This window comes from Frieseomelitta varia, unplaced genomic scaffold (assembly GCF_011392965.1).
Source record: "Frieseomelitta varia isolate USP_RPSP 00005682 unplaced genomic scaffold, Fvar_1.2 scaffold_386, whole genome shotgun sequence".
Classification (NCBI taxonomy): Eukaryota; Metazoa; Arthropoda; class Insecta; order Hymenoptera; family Apidae; genus Frieseomelitta; species Frieseomelitta varia.
The window spans coordinates 187,306-204,888 of NW_025110130.1; the positions used below are offsets into that span (position 1 = coordinate 187,306).

A 17,583-nucleotide genomic window follows, 5' to 3' on the forward strand; every position below is an offset into this window, starting at 1 on the left:
AGAGAGAGAGAGAGAGAGAGAGAGAGAGAGAGAGAGAGAGAGAGAGAGAGAGAGAGAGAGAGCTGGTCACGGAGGCGCGTACGAACGAAGCTTCTGGTCGTGTTGCTGGAGGAGTGAGAAACGGTGCGAGAGTGAGCGTCGCGTCGCGTCGCGTGGCGTCGTTGTGTTTGTCGTTGACGAGACCGGCGCAGGAAAGAAGGGTGAAAAATAATCGTGGATGAGCGAAAGCGCGTCGCCGATGGATGGAGACGCGGGGGCCCTCGGTACTTTTCATCCTGGCATTACCGTGATTAGTAAACTCTCCGCTGCTATTCCGCTTGCGCGCTGTCTCTCTGTCGTTGCCGTAATTTTTTTTCGGGAATTAAGCCGCGACTACGGCTGCGACTACGGGAACGAGATGTCGGTTGGCAAATATTTAATCTTTTAACGCCCGGCACCGGTAGGAAAGAAAACGCGTTGCTCGTTTTCGCAACGAGTCGCTCCGTTCGTTCGCGCGTTAAACGAGCAGAGTGAATTATCAACGGGGGGTAAACGAGGCTAATTAATTTCAAGACTCGATCGAACGCGACCCATCGATAGATTCAAAGTCCTGCCCCCCTCCCACGAGTTGCAGCTCGGCACGGGGGCCAATCCGTTTGCTTTTCCTCGGTTCGTTGGATCGTCGAAAGCCGGTGGTTATCGCCGTCCGGTGCCTCCGATCGGTGATAACGGTGCGTGATTTGCGATCGTACCACGCGAGGATCGTCTTGCGCCACCGGTTCGGGGGCCTGGCGATGAAAGGCCGCGCCGAGGCAGTTAAAGTCACGGTATTGGACTCTAAAGCCGACGCCGGTGGCAAGAGTTTGCACCACTTTAGCAGCAACCGTACGGTGGCATAATGATGAGTGGCCCGTTTGTTTCTCTCGGTCCATGATTACCGACCTTGCAGGTTTATCCCCTCGCACGCGGTTCACGTTGGACGCCCGTTGGGTCCCAGCCACGGTTGATTTATCTGCCGCCTATAGGGCCGTTCTTGCCGATCCTCCTCGTCCTATTCATAATCTTTTCGTCGTTTTCATCGACCGGCTTTCAGCACCGGCGCGCTCTCGTTCGTCGTTCCATGTCTCTGCGATTGGACCAGCCCGGGGAACCCAGCCCCGGGGACTGCAAAAAAAAAAAAAAAAAAAAAAAAACCGATATCCTCGACAATAGCGTCGCGTCACGTTTCCCGCCTCGTTTAATTAGTCGTCCCGATGTTTCTCCCCCGAGGAGGGCGAAAGCAGCCAGACCTTGTAAAGTAGGGAGACAGCGCGAAAAAGTTAATCAAAACGTAGACGCCAGTGTCGTTGTCGTCGTCGTGTCTTTTCCGTGTAGCTCGGTGCGGTAGCTCGTTGGAAATAAAAAAAGAAAAAAAGAAAGAAAGGAAAAAAAAAAAAATACGAACGAAGAATTATTTTAAAAGCGATCCTCGGGAGTGGAAAATTTTATTCAAGCTTCGCTTTATCTCGAAACGATATCTTATCTTCACGGCTACTTCTTCGTTAACTAATAACTTAAATTCAAAATCGTTACATACCTGGTGTGTAACTTGTCTCGAATGGGTAAAAATACCTCGGACTCTTGCTATTATTATTATTATTATTGTTATTACTATTGTAATAACTCATTTATCGAGAGGTGAACGCGAGTTAAATCGATAAATTCGCGGTGATCCGAAGCTCGCTGGATATTAATTTTTCAAATGGCGCGGTCTCGCCAGAACCGAGAGGGTGTCGCCGATACATAGTAAGCGTGCATACTAAGTGCATAGTAACAGGTGGCACTAGCGGGTAGCGGGCTCCTCACGAGCGTAATGCAGTTTGACGAGGTGCATCGAGTTCTCGCTTTCCGCGCAAGTGTTTGAGAAGCTTGTCTCCCGCTTCGTATCGAGATGTCTCCGAGTGCTCGATCTGCTGCGAAGGGTCATTGCCATTGGAGATCCATCCTCCGCTTCCACCAAGGTGATTCCCGGCTGGATTTCAAACGGGGTTCCTTGTCCCGGTGATCGTTGCCTGGCGAAATACCAGCGTAAATCGCGCGATGGAAACGTTCGTTCTCTCCTATCGATAACGAGCGAATTTATCGCGACGCGCTCGCGTGTCTCTCTGTTTATCGACAGTCCTTTTATTTATTCGTTCCCGTGGTGAAATATTTGTTTGGGACGGTAGATGATGGGGGTGAGAAAAAAGAAGTGTGGAATGATATGAGCATAGGTAAATTCCATCGATGGCGGGGAGAGGGGAAAGAGGAAGCGTAGATTCGTTTAAATTCGATGCATCGGAAGTGACACGGGAGGGGAACGAAGCTTTTAAAAAGCGGTGGAAATTTATTCGGCGCGTATGGACGAGCAACACACGACGAGGTTCGATGGCGGTGACGATGGCGATGGCGATGGCGGACGGGTTGGCGGGAATGGCGGTGCGCGGGATTTCAACGGCGGAACGCGTTCAACATTTCATTTCAGGGAAACAAATGGAAACGTCTGGACGATGTTGGCCAGACGTTCCGCTATCGGGGAACGGCGTGTCGGGCGTGAGCAAATAGCCCCAAAGCGTTCGTCGCGCTTTCTCCTCTCCGATCGCGTTTTTGCGTTTTTCGTTCTCTCTCGCCACCGGTCGAATTTGATTGCTTCTCGACGCGTGACAGGTAATATCACACCGCGAAATCCCAGCCCGCTCTAAATACCCCGGTAGAAAATGGGTTTTATTTCTCTCGGGTGTTTTCTTTTTTTTCTCTTTTTTTCTTTTTTCCTTTTTGATGCTGCAACAACGGCGGAGCAAGTAGAACTGGTTAAACGGAGAGAATCGAGGAAATTTTCCAACAGGGGAGAACCGACGAGTTTCGCTCGTCGTCGTCTCCGTCGTCGATGATTTAAACATTTTTCCGGCAACGTTTACGTGCATGTACCGCCGCCGTTGCATGCCCGACACGGACTTTTTGGTACGGGTACGCGCTTTCCGTTTCCGTTTCCGTTTCGAGCCACTGGCGAATTGCCGAGCCCCCTCGGGCTAAAGAGCGCGCCTCTCGAATTGAATTTGCACCGCATTACGTGGCTTGCCGAGAAAGAGAGAGAGAGAGAGAAATATTTGTGATAGACGCGCAATTAACTCGACAAGCTCCGAAGAATGGATAGAGTTACGTTGCTCTAAAGACTTGATAGAGAGAGAGAGAGAGAGAGAGAGAGAGAGAGAAAGCTAAACGAACGATGGTCGCTTACCTTCGTCAGTCAGGACTCGCGACAAACTTGGGAGACGCAGTCGTTGGTCGCTTAATGCGAATTTCACATGCATAGAAGAAAAGGGTGACCCGTAAAAGTTGGAGGGGTTGGGTGAGGCGGGCGGGAACCGCAGGAAGCGATGCCAGGCACGTAGCATTTTAAAATGGAAAGGAGGCAAAGAGGAGGAGGAGGAGGGCCGTATTGCGCGGACGACAGTGTTTCGTCCTTGGCGCGTGCAAACGCTCCGTCTTTTTCCATGCTCTACCTTTTCCTCTCTCTTTCACCCTTTTTTCTTTTCTCTTGCGGGCTTTTTCTTTCCTTCTCGTTTCCCACCCTTCCGCTGTCGCTGGTTAGCTCTCGTAACTCTCCACCATCCGTGTTCTCCGTTCCCGGGTAGCATCGCGTTTCCGTTCTTTCGACATCCGCGAAAGAGAAGAGCAAACAACGGCAGCGTACAGCCCGCTGCCGTTTTTAATATTGCACGCGGAATACGGCGACCGACCGAGCGTCATAAGCTTCGAGATGAATTTGCGCTCGCGGAACATCCGGCCGCGAACCGTCGTCCTTGTCGTCGCGACGAGTCACTTCGATCCTCCAGTAGGGCTGCGAATCGGTCGCGTCGCGCGTCGTACGTGATTCTCCCTCGAGGAAAAAGGTAGAAACGGCGCGAGACGATGAAGGAGAAACGAGGGCTCGCCGAGGCAGGAAATTTCTTCGCCCCCCGAGTGTGTATCGCCGGCGACGCCTATCCCCCTCGCCGTGTATAAATTTCTCCGTGTAATCCGGCAAAAACCGAGGTGAAACGGCGTCGTCGACCGCGAGACAAGAACTACAGCAACTACACCGACGAGTTAAAAGGCGGAGAGACTCGAAGCTCCGAAGACCGGCCGCTATTTTCGTCGCGCTTCTTGCTTACCTTTTCGCGCATACGTGGCGTATGTATGTACACGTACATACTTGTTCCTCGACGTGTCGTCGTCGTGCTGTTACGCGACTTCGATCCGAGGCTCGCCGCTAATAAAACGCTAGTTAACGCTTCGATCTGGCCGCGACCGAATATCCAAACGGGGTTCGGTTCGAGTGTTTCGGTGCTCCGAGGACACCTTGGCTTTCTCGCGCATCCTTCTTCCACGAGTTTCAAAGACTATTCGCGTAAATATCCAACTGGTTACCAGTTACTACCGATATCCACGTGTTGTTCGGTACCCTCTCTCGTAATCGTACGTTGCTCGATTGCAATTGGGGCGCGAACTTTGCGGAAACCGGGTCGTCGAAATCGCGTCGTTCGGGGCTCTCTTCTCTTCCCCCGTTCAGTTGATTTCCGCGCGACTTTCGCCGGAACGATCCGCTCTATTGGCTCGTCGTTTTGTCGCTCTCTCTGCCGAGCAGCTATCGTTGCTCGCCGATATTAGCGGCGACGAGCGCGCATTGAAATTTATCCGCGCGTGACTGTGCCACCGCAGCACTCGAGTCTCGACGAGAAAGAGAGAGAGAGAAAGAGAAATAGAGAGATCCCATCCCCCAATTCAAGACGTCGAACTTGACGACGAGGCGATCGAACGACGCGTCGCGGAATACGCAGAAGCGTCGGAGCGGAAATCCGTAAGAAGGGTGTTTCAACAATGAAACGAAACGTACGTAGCTCGTCGACGAGGCGAAACCCAGACGAGTTTCGCTCGATTCTCCGCGTTCGTTCTCCGTATTCGTATACGCCGATCGTAACGATGCTGCGCAACGTCGTACCGCGTATTCACGACACGACGTATCAGCGACGTTCTTCGGTTGGAAATGGGACTAAAATTCCTAGTCGGAGGCCTCGCGATCGAGCAGATTTGACCAATTATCCCAGTCGGATGATTTCGACGGATAATTCAGCGTTCAACGCTTTTGTTGACTCTCGTCGTTGGATCTCTCCTCTGATTTAGCTCGTACAACCAAAAAATGACTCGAAGGGAAATTTTTTCGTCAAAAATATCAAGTTTGGAAATTTGTCAGGTATTGTGGAACGGAACATACTAGTCGGACAGGTAGACGACAGTTACGACAGTCATAACTCACTCCAACATTTGGCAAGGGATTTTATTGATGGCCAAGGCAATAACCATGCCGATCTTTTCAATTTCCTTGTCGTCCCTTCTAATTGCACTTTCTTCTGCATTGAAGAAGGGACTGGGACATGGAAAAGATCGGCATGAGCAAACCAAAGAAAAAAGCCTCTAGGAGACACCTTTGCCAAGGTATGGAGAGAGAGTGATTGTACTATATAAGCACAGGCACGAAACTCATTTCATACAGTTCATCTCATACTGTATACAGCATCAGTCACAAAGTCATCATTCAATCTTCATATAGTTGGTAAATATAAGTGTTTAACCTATATCCGCATCCATTATTTGAAACATCTCTCCGACGGAAGTAAAATACTGAACGAGAGAACTATCGCCACTTCACGGACGACACACACACACACACACCATACATCAGGTATTACTTAACACATTGCACTCGGCGGGGCCCACACATTTTTGTACAATGCATATATGCACTATTTTAATTCACATTGATAAAATATTCTTAAATGTTACTATATATTTGTTACAGTAATGTTTAAGAATTTATTTATTATATATTTTAGACTTTAACTATTATTTATTTTATATTTATATTAACACATTGAGGACGGTACGCTCTGATAAACATATAGTCTATATTTTCTCGTATTTTTTGAATTATTTAATACATGATTGAAAGCGTTCGAGAGAATGTATAGCATTTAACAAATGTATTACTTTAATAATAATTAAAATTACTAATTACTTTTTATTTTAGAGGTATTTTATTAAATAAAATGAAAATACCTCTAGTAACGATTCTTGGTGTGGTATGTTAGGAAATAATTTCCCTACATCTTGAGAAATTATATAAAATTATAATATATAATTGTATATTATATATAATATATAATATACATTATATATAACGTTGCCTGGGTCGTGTCCCCTACAATGCAAAAAAGCATTGCAACAACGTTGAAACAACGTTGAGGATTCTCGCAACAGTTGAAAACTGAAAGACGCCCACAATGTGTTACCTCGAATCGAATCGCGTCAATTGATAATCGACAGGATGATACTGCGTGAAAATAAGTGAGAAATAGACTAAAGTTTTTTCGTTCGAAATACACGTGAACACGCAAATTGATAAACCTTCGAGTTCGATTTTCTCGAAAGCGAAGACTTTGATGAAAACAAATCTTCGATCTTTCCTCCCGTTTTTCTTTTTTTCTTCGCCTCGTACCTGGTTGTATGTAACCCAAACCTAACCCAGAAAATCTTCGAGTTCGATTTTCTCGAAAGCGAAAACTTTGATGAAAACAAATCTTCGACGTTTCCTCCCGTTTTTCTTTTTTTCTTCGTCTCGTTACCTGGTTGTACGTAACAGTCGTTTAGCGGTTAGGCGGAAACGAAACGGCACCGCGGACGAATCTAGCGAGAGGGTGACGTAATATCTTCGCTTTCGATTACATTCGAGGCGAAGAAACGAAGAGATTCCGGAGCGGCGGCACGATTTACGTACTACTCCGCGTGACGGCGTGTATTATTTCGCGGTGGAACGGAGCTTTCAGCCGTGTGGAGAGCAGCTGTCAGATGGAGGCAGCCGACTGGAAAGAGAATTTCTGAGAGAGCCAGCGAACATAGTTTGTGTATGTGTGTGTGTGTGTGTGTGTGTGTGTGTGTGTGTGTGTAGTCACCGACGTTGAACACACCGGCGGCAACTGCATCTACGCGAGCAGCAGAGGCTACTATCTTTGTTGCTCGTTGAAAGCGGTCGTGGCTCGAAAGTGGCGCATCGGCGCGGCATCGCGGCAGGAAGAAGGGACCTCGTCGTACGTGGCTCGCGCGCGTAACCTCAAACGAGACGTATGTACGTATACACACGTTACGGCACGTCCACCTGCCTCGTTGAAAATCTTTGCTCCGTTTTTTCGTCGGTTCTTTTTCTTTTTTTTCTTTTTTTTTTTTTTTTTTTTCAAAGCCCCGCTGGCTCTCCGCCGTTGACTTTAGCCAGGTTGTTATATCGGGTCTGGTCCGCTCGGTTAATTACAAATGGAAGGGATTAATTAGACCGGCCGGGCATTTCCTGCTCGTTTTGTTTGTTGATTAAGCTGCTCTCGCGGAGTTACGCGAAATACCTGTCAACCGCAGAGCTTCTAACCGCGATATTAAGAGGTAGATTTCCCTCGGTTCCCGTCGAGGGAGTTTCGTTGCGATTTCGAACTGTTCCCGAATCGCGACCTGCCCCGATTACTGCAGCTACCTACCTCACGCTGTTTCCACTAATCCGACGCTGTCTCAACTCTCGTGGCGACGATCGTTTCGTTTCAAGTACAAATCCGATTAACTGTCCGATCGAGGCGAAAATGCTACACGTGCGAGCGACTTTTGTCAACGATTGTCTAAGTCATAGGGCAAGATGACTTCAATTTGTAAATCTTTTTCTGGATCGAGTCGCGAAAAAAATTGTTCAAATTGTTTCTACACATTGTGACAGTTTATTAGCATTTTCAAGAGGAAAAGTGTCTTCATTTTGCCATCTCTTACGTGAAAAAAAAAAACCTTGAAAATGAAGGCTCCGAGCATTAAAAAACTAACACTCGAACAACACTTGTAACACTTTCAATATTTAGTGGGAAGACCCTGTACGTCGTTTAGTTTGAGAAATTTTCCCCAAGCTCGAAAGATCTTCAATTCGAAAATATGTATCTGTGTTTCTTCCCTTTTATTTCAAACGTTCTTCAACGTGCATACATTCCCCCGTTACCGGTCGGGGAACGACAGAATCGCGCTGAAGATGACGATTCACTCGTTACGTATGTCCCTTCTTCGTTCCTCCACGTTGGGACGTGTCCATTACGCTTGCATGTATGCGGCATGTAGACACGAGCGGGATAGGATACAGAGGAGGAGGCAGGTCGTTTAAAATCCCTCTTCGTACTCCTTCGTGGTATCGCAACTCCGACGATATTTCATCCATGGCGGCAGCGGGGAACCCCTTGCTCGCATAATATCAAAGGGAAGCTCGAATGCTCGAAAGAACGGAACGACTACGGTCGAAAATCCTTCCGAGCAAGAAACTCTTCTCGCGCATCGGTCGTCTGCATTTTCCGGCCAACTATCCCTCCGCCCTTTGACCTCTGCCCTCCTCCTCCTCCTCCTCCTCCTCTTCTTCCTCCTCTTCATCCGATGTTTCAACCGCTCTGTTTGCAAAATCTTCTTCGTCGCTGAAAGCAATGCGGCTGTTCGCCCCTTTTCGTTTCTGCGCTGAATGTTTCGGTAATTATGGTAGAAATTTTGCGGTTCCCCGTAAAAGATGGGGAAAGACGAAACGAAACGAATCTTCTCGTAAGAGGAAGAATCCAATGTTTCCCGATCACGCGCGCATTTTAATACGTACAAATCTGCCGTGCAGTTGATACGTATCGATCATCGATCTCTGCGCAACAGTTACTGAATTTGATCGTTTGACCATTTAGAATCAACGTTTTCGAGAATAAAGCGAAGTCGTAGGAACAAATATTCCACGTTTCTCGCTCGTTTCGAGTTTCCGACTTTGACAGACTACCGAAACGAAACTGGCGAAACAGTTGATCATTGTAACTCTCCCATTTGTAGATGGTTGATTCTAGATTTGAAAGATTGTCGAGTAATAGCTCGCTTAATCGTCGTAACTTATTATTTATTCCCGATTCTTACCGTTCGGCTTCGGATGGCTTCCGGTACTTTGTAACAGAGTCATAAAATTACAATTTCCTCTTTTGCTGTTTTACACGTATCTATCTCGAAAGTATTGAATTCATATAATATGCCTATATATCTATATATCAAATATAACTAATTTTAACCTTTTAGCTACTGAACGCCACTATAATGGTTACCTTTTTGACACGCCACTATTCTATTACTGTGTAAATAAATTACAACATATTCATTTATTATTTTATTCCGATCATAATAAGAAACGTCATGCACAGTTTACAGTTTACGCGCATGCACAGTTTTTCTGTGGAAAGTCCAGCCGTATCTAAAAGCTAAAGCGATTCAAAATAACCAGACTCTTAATCGTCGTAACTCTCCTCCATTCTCTTCGTTTAGTGCTTTCTCGGAGTGCTGATTCTCTACGCACGACTTTACGATCAGTGATCAACGATCGACTTTACGGCATCGACACTCGAATAATAACGAGGAAGCGGATCGGTCGGATCGGGGTGGCGAGGGAGTGGTGTCTTGACTGAATTTGCCGCGGCGTAAGGAGCTTAACTCGGACCGACCTGGTTCTTCCTTCGACGAACGAGAACCTATTTCGTCTGTTTCATCTGTTTCACGAGGTTCCTTATGTACCTCGATCGGATTTCTTTGCCGCTGCGGCGGAGGTCGTTGGCGCAAGAACGAGACCAAGAAGGCGAAACGACGTGGTACAGCTATTTGCAAACGTCCGACCGCGCTCTCGTAGCTCTGTCGCGCTCCGAAGATCCGTGGTAAATAAACTCGGACGGGTTTTCTCGATGAAAATTCTCAAAGAGAGAGAAAGAGAGTGTGTGTGTGTGTGTCTGTGTGTGAGAGAGAGGAGAAAGTCCACTCTGTGTTCGGAGTTTGCGCGTAATTTATAGAGACATCGTGGCGCGGCGATACGGCTGTGCCAGTCGCGGAGGCAGTATAGATGCCTCCGGGGTAATTTCTGTCGCGTTGAACTCGTGGCCGAGAGCCACGCGGAAGATTGATAACTCTCCGGTAGATTCGCTGGCCTGGTCCAAACGTTGGCCAGCAAGAAACCGTACTTGGACCGACGCTGGCCGTCGCGTGCCTCCTTTCCCTCCGTCTCTCTTGGCTTTGGCTCGTGGATTCTTTCGCTTCTAGCTCTCTGTTCGGAGCTTTCAGACACCGGTGTAAATACTGCGACGAGTATCTTTCTCTCTTTCTTTGCGAAACGATCGAGAACTCTGGCACGCCGCTCCGAAGAGACCGGCCTCTTTCAAAGATTTTTTGAACGTTCCGTTGAGCGAATCAATCGTCGTATTATTATGTTCGCCACCTCCGGCGATGCGTCTACGACGGAAAACTCTAGAATGACGACGATAGTATCCGTGTACGCGGCCGGTTGCTAATTTCGGAGCGTAGGCACGATACCAAATTTCCTCATGACGCGAGGTAAGCAATCTTTGGCTATGCTTTACACACGTACGAGAGTTATTCGTCGCGCGCCGCTTGCCAACTGCCGAGGCTCCATTCTCTCTGCTCTCCTCTATTTCTCGGTCACTTTCAGTGTTGCTCGCTTGGCTCCTATTTTCTTTTCAGTCGCATAAGGCAACTGTTAAATAAATAAAGTTTCACTCCAAGTTTTCCTCCCTAGCCTTCTTCCTTTCTCTTTTTAACGAGATAAGCCCACCGCGTCTCTTTTTTCTCTCTCTCTCCCAGAAGAAATCTACGCAACGTCCTTGATTAAAACTCATTTTTCCCCTTTTTTTTCTTAATTTCCTTGGATCCCGCCAGACGTAACTTTTTTTACGCGTCGTCGATTGGTTCGTCCTTCCCGCGAATAGTTGTTTGGCGTCAAACGTCTGAAAGAGAGCGAACGTTGGTTGTAAAGTTTAGGTTCAAGTTTATCAAGAATACAGACATTCTCTTTCTCATCTGAGAACGTCTGAGAATGGTGGCCTGGTAAGAAGTGGCGGCTAATCGCTGTTTCGCTCTTTGCTGTGTGTGTGAACTTTCGTGTCCCGGGTATCGCGTAACACGTGTACTCGGAGTACAAGTTATGTGCCAAAAATTTCACAATAACGAACTTTGACGACCAGTCATACGCGAAAGATCCACGTTCGTAGTTCAAGGATACTTCAGTACTAGAACTGTCAACGATCGAAACACGAAACTTCCCTTAGAGAACACGATACAACGGAAGTCTTCACGAATGTATAAACAAAACACTATTTCATACCTAAAAGATTTCAAAAACGAAAGAAGAAGAGAATTATAAATTGATACATTTTGAGTCCTTTGGCGGCACGCGTTTTCACTGCGATGGATAGGATCATAAGGAAGAGTGAATGAAAATGCCAATTTTCCTCTTATTATATTTAGGAAATTTTTTATTATATATAGGAAATTTTCAAAAAGTAAAAGGAAAATTTGTACAAAAGTTTAGTTTTACTGTAAAATAGAAAATAGAAACAAAAATATGATAGAAATTGTGCGAGAAAGACGAAATCTCGACTACGAATGTAATTGTTTTGCTCAGCATGTTAGTAATTTGAAATGGCGTTCAACTTCAGTCCTCGCTGGAACGAGAGGTGCCTGTAGTAGGCCCTTCACGTTGCTCGAATCAATCTCAAAGGCGCCTGGCAAGTGTTATTGACAACAATTACATCTTCCGTACATTAGTCATACATCATTTAAACATGATCATTTCATTTAGTACCCTCGAAATGAAAAGGTGTGGTAATAAATTAATCACAGAAAGACACAGAAAGACGTAGTGTGTATTAAGACATTTCCGATATTTCGAATTTGTACCACGCTTTTCCAGATTAGTACTTTCCGAAATTATTAAACATATTACGAGATAAAGCTCAAAGTGAAATGTTAAATTTTCAGTCAAACGTACACTGACAATTCAATTCACAAAATACGAATAAATACGTAGCATTGGTTAGTGTAATTCGGTGCAATTTGGATTGTTTCAATGTATTTTCTGATGAACGCACGCCGACGAGGAATATCGTCGTTCTATATATCGTCTATCACTCCTATCCTGCGTGTGTTACGCGCGGTACGTGTCAAAGTCTGCCGTAGCCATGAGGTTAATAAACAGTGAAAGTCAAAGAGCAAGAAGAATCGGGCGTGAAGCGAGAAGTTATCGCGCTTGGTTGGTTCCGCGCGGGTCGCGGCCAGTTTTCGACGATGGACGTTGCCGGTTGCTTATTCGCGATTCACGCTCGTTCGGCCGGCGAACAAATCTGGAAAATGGATCAGGCGAGGAATACACGGCTGGCCGTAAGTGGATCAAAGCGGCGGCCGTAGCTCGTCCCGTGAATCGCTTTTATCCATTCACAGGAGGAATTTGCACGAACCGAGAACGCGTGCCTATCGCCAGTGTATGTGTGTATGTGTGTTCTCTCTCTCTCTCTCTCTCTCTGTCTCTGTCTCTCTCGTGCGTGTCCGTTGCATGCGCTCTCTCACGCGAGACCGTGCGCCTCTGCGTGCCTCGGGTATTTAAACGTTTCCACGTGTGTGCAAGAGGAAGCCCTCGCTCGCGCGTTAAATCACCTCAAAGCTCATCGTCCGTCCATTCAAAAACTCATTTCCAGGATAGCGAGTCGCTCCGACTTGCGCGAATTTGCCGCGGATGTGCCTCTTCGCAGTGACGCCGATTTTCGATCGAGGTGTAGTTGGGTGGCTGTTGACCCTTTCGTGGTCACGTGAAAAAGTCGTCGATCAGTCGGACAAATACACATGTACTTTTGAAATTTTCGTGAACGTCGTTGAAGAGGAAAGAAAATCGCCTGCTTTCAGTATAGTAGTATTTTGTATGTGTACTCTTGTAGGATATAACGGGTTACTAATTAATAAGATATAGATATCACGCATTTTAAAATTATCGAAGCGAACTTATCACTGAGAAATAGAATAAAAAAGCAAAAGGAAGAAAATTTTTTTATCTTTCGCAATCTCCAATTTTTCCTACAAGCGCGTAAAACCTGACTCCTAGATATTAGTTTACGAAAGTTTCGTCTCACGCTGAAGTAGCTCACCGGAAAGATCCTTTAATCAAGAGTTTTTCATCCAGCGGTATAAATAGTTTGAAAGACGTGCCGATCGCGGTTACGACAGACGTGAAATCGCGATTTTGCCGGAAATAATGACGATATAAATGAAAATGAGCCAGCAGGTGTACAGAACGACTTGTGTGTGTCTCTCTCGAATCGATGAACGTGTCTCGTCGGTGATTTCATATTTCACCTAATAGGTCAATACCTACCGAATTTCTTCTCGATCGATCACGGCCGCGGTGTTTCGATTTCTCGCGAAAATAGACTCGCCGAGTCGCGTCGCTGATTAATAGATCTCTTTCCCCGCGGCTTCGTCGAAACGCCGACAAATTTCGAGATAAAAGTCTCGAGGGAAAGTAGATCGGCTGGTAAGAGCGAGCGAGACTGGTTAACCGGGTGCCGCGTGTCGCGGTGCGTCGTTTCTTGTTTAACGATGCGGGCTGGTCGCGTTACGAGCGCGTATATATTTTACGATGTTTTCGGCTCGCGTCGCGTTACGAAACGGTAGAACGGGAGCGCGATTAGAGTTGCGGAGGAGCTCCGTGAAAAGAGACGAGTTGTTGGTAGGACGCTGAGACGAAGAGAGCGGCGAGGAAAAAGACAAAGAGAGCAGCGAAGGAAAGAGGAGACGCAATTGAGCGAGGTCTGGGTGGAAGGGAAGTCCCTGACCTGGTCACCTAAGCGTTCCTCTCTTTCATTCCTCGGCGAGTTTCCCTCGCTGGTTTCTTGCGGCATTGCGTTTATGTCATCTTCCAGCTCGGATCCCTTTCTAACGCGTAATTAGCCAGACACCAAGACGGAGATCATTCTCTGGCTCTCGAGAATCCTTTTGGCTCGTGATTCGACGAAAAAAAAAAAAAAAAAAAAAAAAAAGAAACGGAGAAGAAAAAATCACGTTGCTTTGCTCTCAGCGTTTAGCAGTCGAAACAAATCTCTCGGCTCGGCCAGTTTCGTAAAAGTACGAGACTCGCAGAAATTTGAAAATTTCGTGAAATTCGAAAAAGATTGGACGCCGAGAGAGACTTGGAACAAGATTTCGTCTTCGTCTATCGGCGAAAAGTTGATGCTCGTTCTTCTTCAGCTTGTTGCCTCGATCGGCTCGCAGTTATTTTCCCGGTTGTCTCGTTTGCTCGCCGGCCGCTTCTTATCGATCGCTTCTTCTTGGTTGGTCGCTTGTACGAGATTCGCTGTCGTCTGAAATCCAGTCGATAGGAAGGGGCGGTGAAGGAAGCGAGCGGGCAGATTCGCGCGCGGAGCGGCGCGCGTTAGCACGAATTAATGATTTTCCTCGAAAATTGCACTCTCGGCGAGGCGGACGATGCATCGGAAGCTCGTTAAAGAACCGGCTGGGGTAGCGAACTCGCTCGCTCGCTCGCTCGTTCGTTCGTTCAGGTCGCTCGGTCAGAAAAAGGGTCCCGGCGCCGAACAAGTGTGCGTGATTTATAGCGCGCTCATTAATCACGTTAAGTTTCCACGGTGGCTCTCCGCCTCCTTATTAAACCACGATTTGATCTCATTGTCCGTAAAGACAAAGGCAGAGAGACGCGGGCGGATCATAAACGCGCACACGAGCTGTCTGTCTGTTACATTGTGCACGTCTGTGCGGCACAATATAACGCCTGGTCGAACGCCAGTTTCTCCTCGCCCCCGGAGGAGAACGTCGTAAACTTGCCAGCCGCTGTTACGCCGCATTAATTATTATCGCTCGTACATACGTATGGCACGCAGTGAGTTTCTCTGTACGTGCGGTTCGCACGCGCAGTTTTCTCGCTGAAATCGTTCGATCTGGTCGCGTAATCGCCCGAATTTTATACCTTTTCTCTTCCTGTTCACAAACCGAGGAAGGTCGTATCCTCGATCGAGTTTTTCGAATTTAACGTAGAGACGAAGAATCGAAAGAATTGGCGAACCCAATGAGATATATATAATAATTTTAAATTTATATTTATATTATTAATTATATTTATAAATTTAGTTATTAAAATTTTATGATTTCGAGATATTATCCGTGAAAAAACATTTATAGAATATCATACATTTTATATTGAAATAATATTAAAATTTAGAATAATTATATTTATTATTTCTGAATTATTTCTTTTTATTTCACTTTTTTGAACATTTTTTCATATATATATATATATATAGGTTGGTCACTGAAAGACTGAATGATATAAAACAAAAATAACTGTTACAAACACATGTTCTTTTAATCTTTTATTATTTTCTTTGAAAATATAATTAATGGATTCTTTTTCAGTATTTTTTTTTCTATAACCTACAAAAAAAGAAAATGAACAAGTTGTGAATTTTTCGGACCCTTCAGTTTTTCAATGGCCACCCTATATGTTATTGGCCTCTACGTAGAGAGAGTAGAAGAGCATCACCTTGTCGACTATTTCGACTATTCGTTACGATTGAAACGCCGAATGCTAACGGTTCGCGCGATGCTTGTGATTTCAGGTGAGTCCGGACGCCCGAGACAGCACGACGCAGCAAATTCAATTGAAATTGGGCAACTATTCTCTGGTGAAGCATCTTCTGGACGAGCCGAAACGGCTGATCGGCATCGAGGGTGTACCGCCGAGTCCTGCCCCGCCTCCGGCCGTGTGCCTTCGGCTGAGTTCCAATTCGGTCGGCTCAAATTCCAGGAGCTCGCCCTCCTCTCAGGAATTCAAGAAACCCGGAGGACCGAGGACCGACGGTAGCGGTTCGTCCTCGTCGTCGTCGTCGTCATCCTCGGCATCATCGTCGGCGGCGTCTGCTTCGTCGTCGTCGAATCATCCACAACAACAACAACAACAACCACCACCACCATCACTACCACCACCACCACCACCACCACCACAACAGCAGCAACAACAACAACAACAACAACAACAACAACAACGCGGCGGTTTCGTGAAACCGGCCGACGGAAAGCCCCCGTACGGAGGTAGGGGTAGCTACCCTGGCCAGTCGGTGAAGCTGCACGGGGCCAGTGGCAACGATCATCGAAGCCACGGTTTATTACCCCCCAAAGGACCGCCCACGAATTCACCTGGGAACGGTGCGCTCGTTAACAATTCGAGTATCGGGAATTCCAGCGGCAGCAGGCTTCATTCTGTCAGCAGCAGACTGTCCAGGTTACCTCTCGATAACGTGAGTATCGATTTCCATTGTTTCGTGGCCATCGCGCCGTTTCCACCGCCTCCGCTTCCGTCGGTACACCCGTGCTTTCTTTCTTTTTCTCTCTCTTTCTCTCTCTTTCTGACCTATGTCGCGCTCTCCTCTCCCTTTTTTCCTTTCTTTTTTTTTTTTTTTTTCATTTAATGCTTTTTTCAGCGTCTCGACGCGCGTGTCGAAGATCTTTCGGATCACCGTTCCCTGTACGTTTTCCTGTATCCTAATATTTCCTCATTTTCGAGTAACGCCTCGGGTCGCTGGGGTCCGCGTTCGTCGGCGCGGTGCCAATGCTCCACAAGGGTGGCTCGCACCCCTCCTTTTTAATCGCTTTATCGACGCTCTCCTCCGATTTTCTTTTTCATTTGTCGTTAAACGAGGCTGGAACGCGAGTCGCTGGATTGCCAGTCGGAAAGATAATCGAATCGGGATAGTAGTCGCGATTGCACTTGTTGCACTCGATTAGTACCTCGTCGAATCTTCTCGGGTTCCTCTCTCGACGATACGTTCACCGACTTTGGAAACGGGTGGGGGGGATCAATTTGACGCTCGTTCGGTCGGAACAATTTTTCCCTTTGCTCGTAAGTTCGCATTTCTACGTGTTCTCTGTACTGGAGCCCTCTTGCCCTCCAAACATTTTTCGATACTATCGATCGTATCCGGCAACGACGCCCGCGAGTTGCGAAATAAATTATGAGTGTCCCCCGTCGGCGTTGGAGGCCGACGGAAGCGCCAAAAAAGAGTTAATCGAAAAAGTTGAAGTATCGATCGGGAATTTTCACGATACGCGTCGAGCCAGGGCATAGTTCTCCCTTTTATCGATCGTCGTGAAAAGATCAAACATTCTAGTGGTGGAAGAGGGGGGGGGGGGGGGGGGGGGGGGGGAGGTGACGGAGGGCATTAATCGGCGCGAAACGATAATAAAGAGGTTATTACCGGCGATTCTGCCCTTCCAGCCCCTTCCATTTCCCCTTTCCCACCCCCTCTTGTCGAAACGTTCTCTCGACCTCGGTATTCCGGTGAAAGCATCGCGGCGACAGGTTCGTTGACGGGAAACGAATTGCTTTTCAATAGAAATCTCGCTGGAGGAATACACGCGCTACGGGAAGAAGGGGACGAGCCGGTGGTAGGGGAAGAATGGAGAGGGGAGGGGGTGAGTTTGGTCGAGTCCTATTACGCGTGACTCCTCGAGGTGCAAATTTCATTCAGATTGACTATCGATCGAGTCTCCACCGATTCGGTCTGTCCCCGTGTTTCTATCATTCTCCTCTTCTCCTCGAGCGCGTCCCAACTGTGCCGCTCCTCTTCCCTTCTCCGGTCTACTTATGCAATTAGAGTTAGCCGGAGAAACGGCGACGGTTCT

General features: G+C 47.0%; 1 protein-coding gene across 5 annotated transcripts in view; it reads left to right on the forward strand.

The window, feature by feature from the left end:
* LOC122531322 (AF4/FMR2 family member lilli) overlaps positions 1–17,583 on the forward strand; it is a 171,524-nt gene that overhangs the window by 87,494 nt on the left and 66,447 nt on the right. For all 5 annotated transcript variants that reach the window (XM_043659137.1, XM_043659136.1, XM_043659138.1 and 2 more), the window contains one exon: positions 15,522–16,199. In XM_043659137.1, the coding sequence (XP_043515072.1) occupies positions 15,522–16,199 (678 nt within the window). The remainder of the gene's footprint in view (positions 1–15,521; positions 16,200–17,583) is intronic.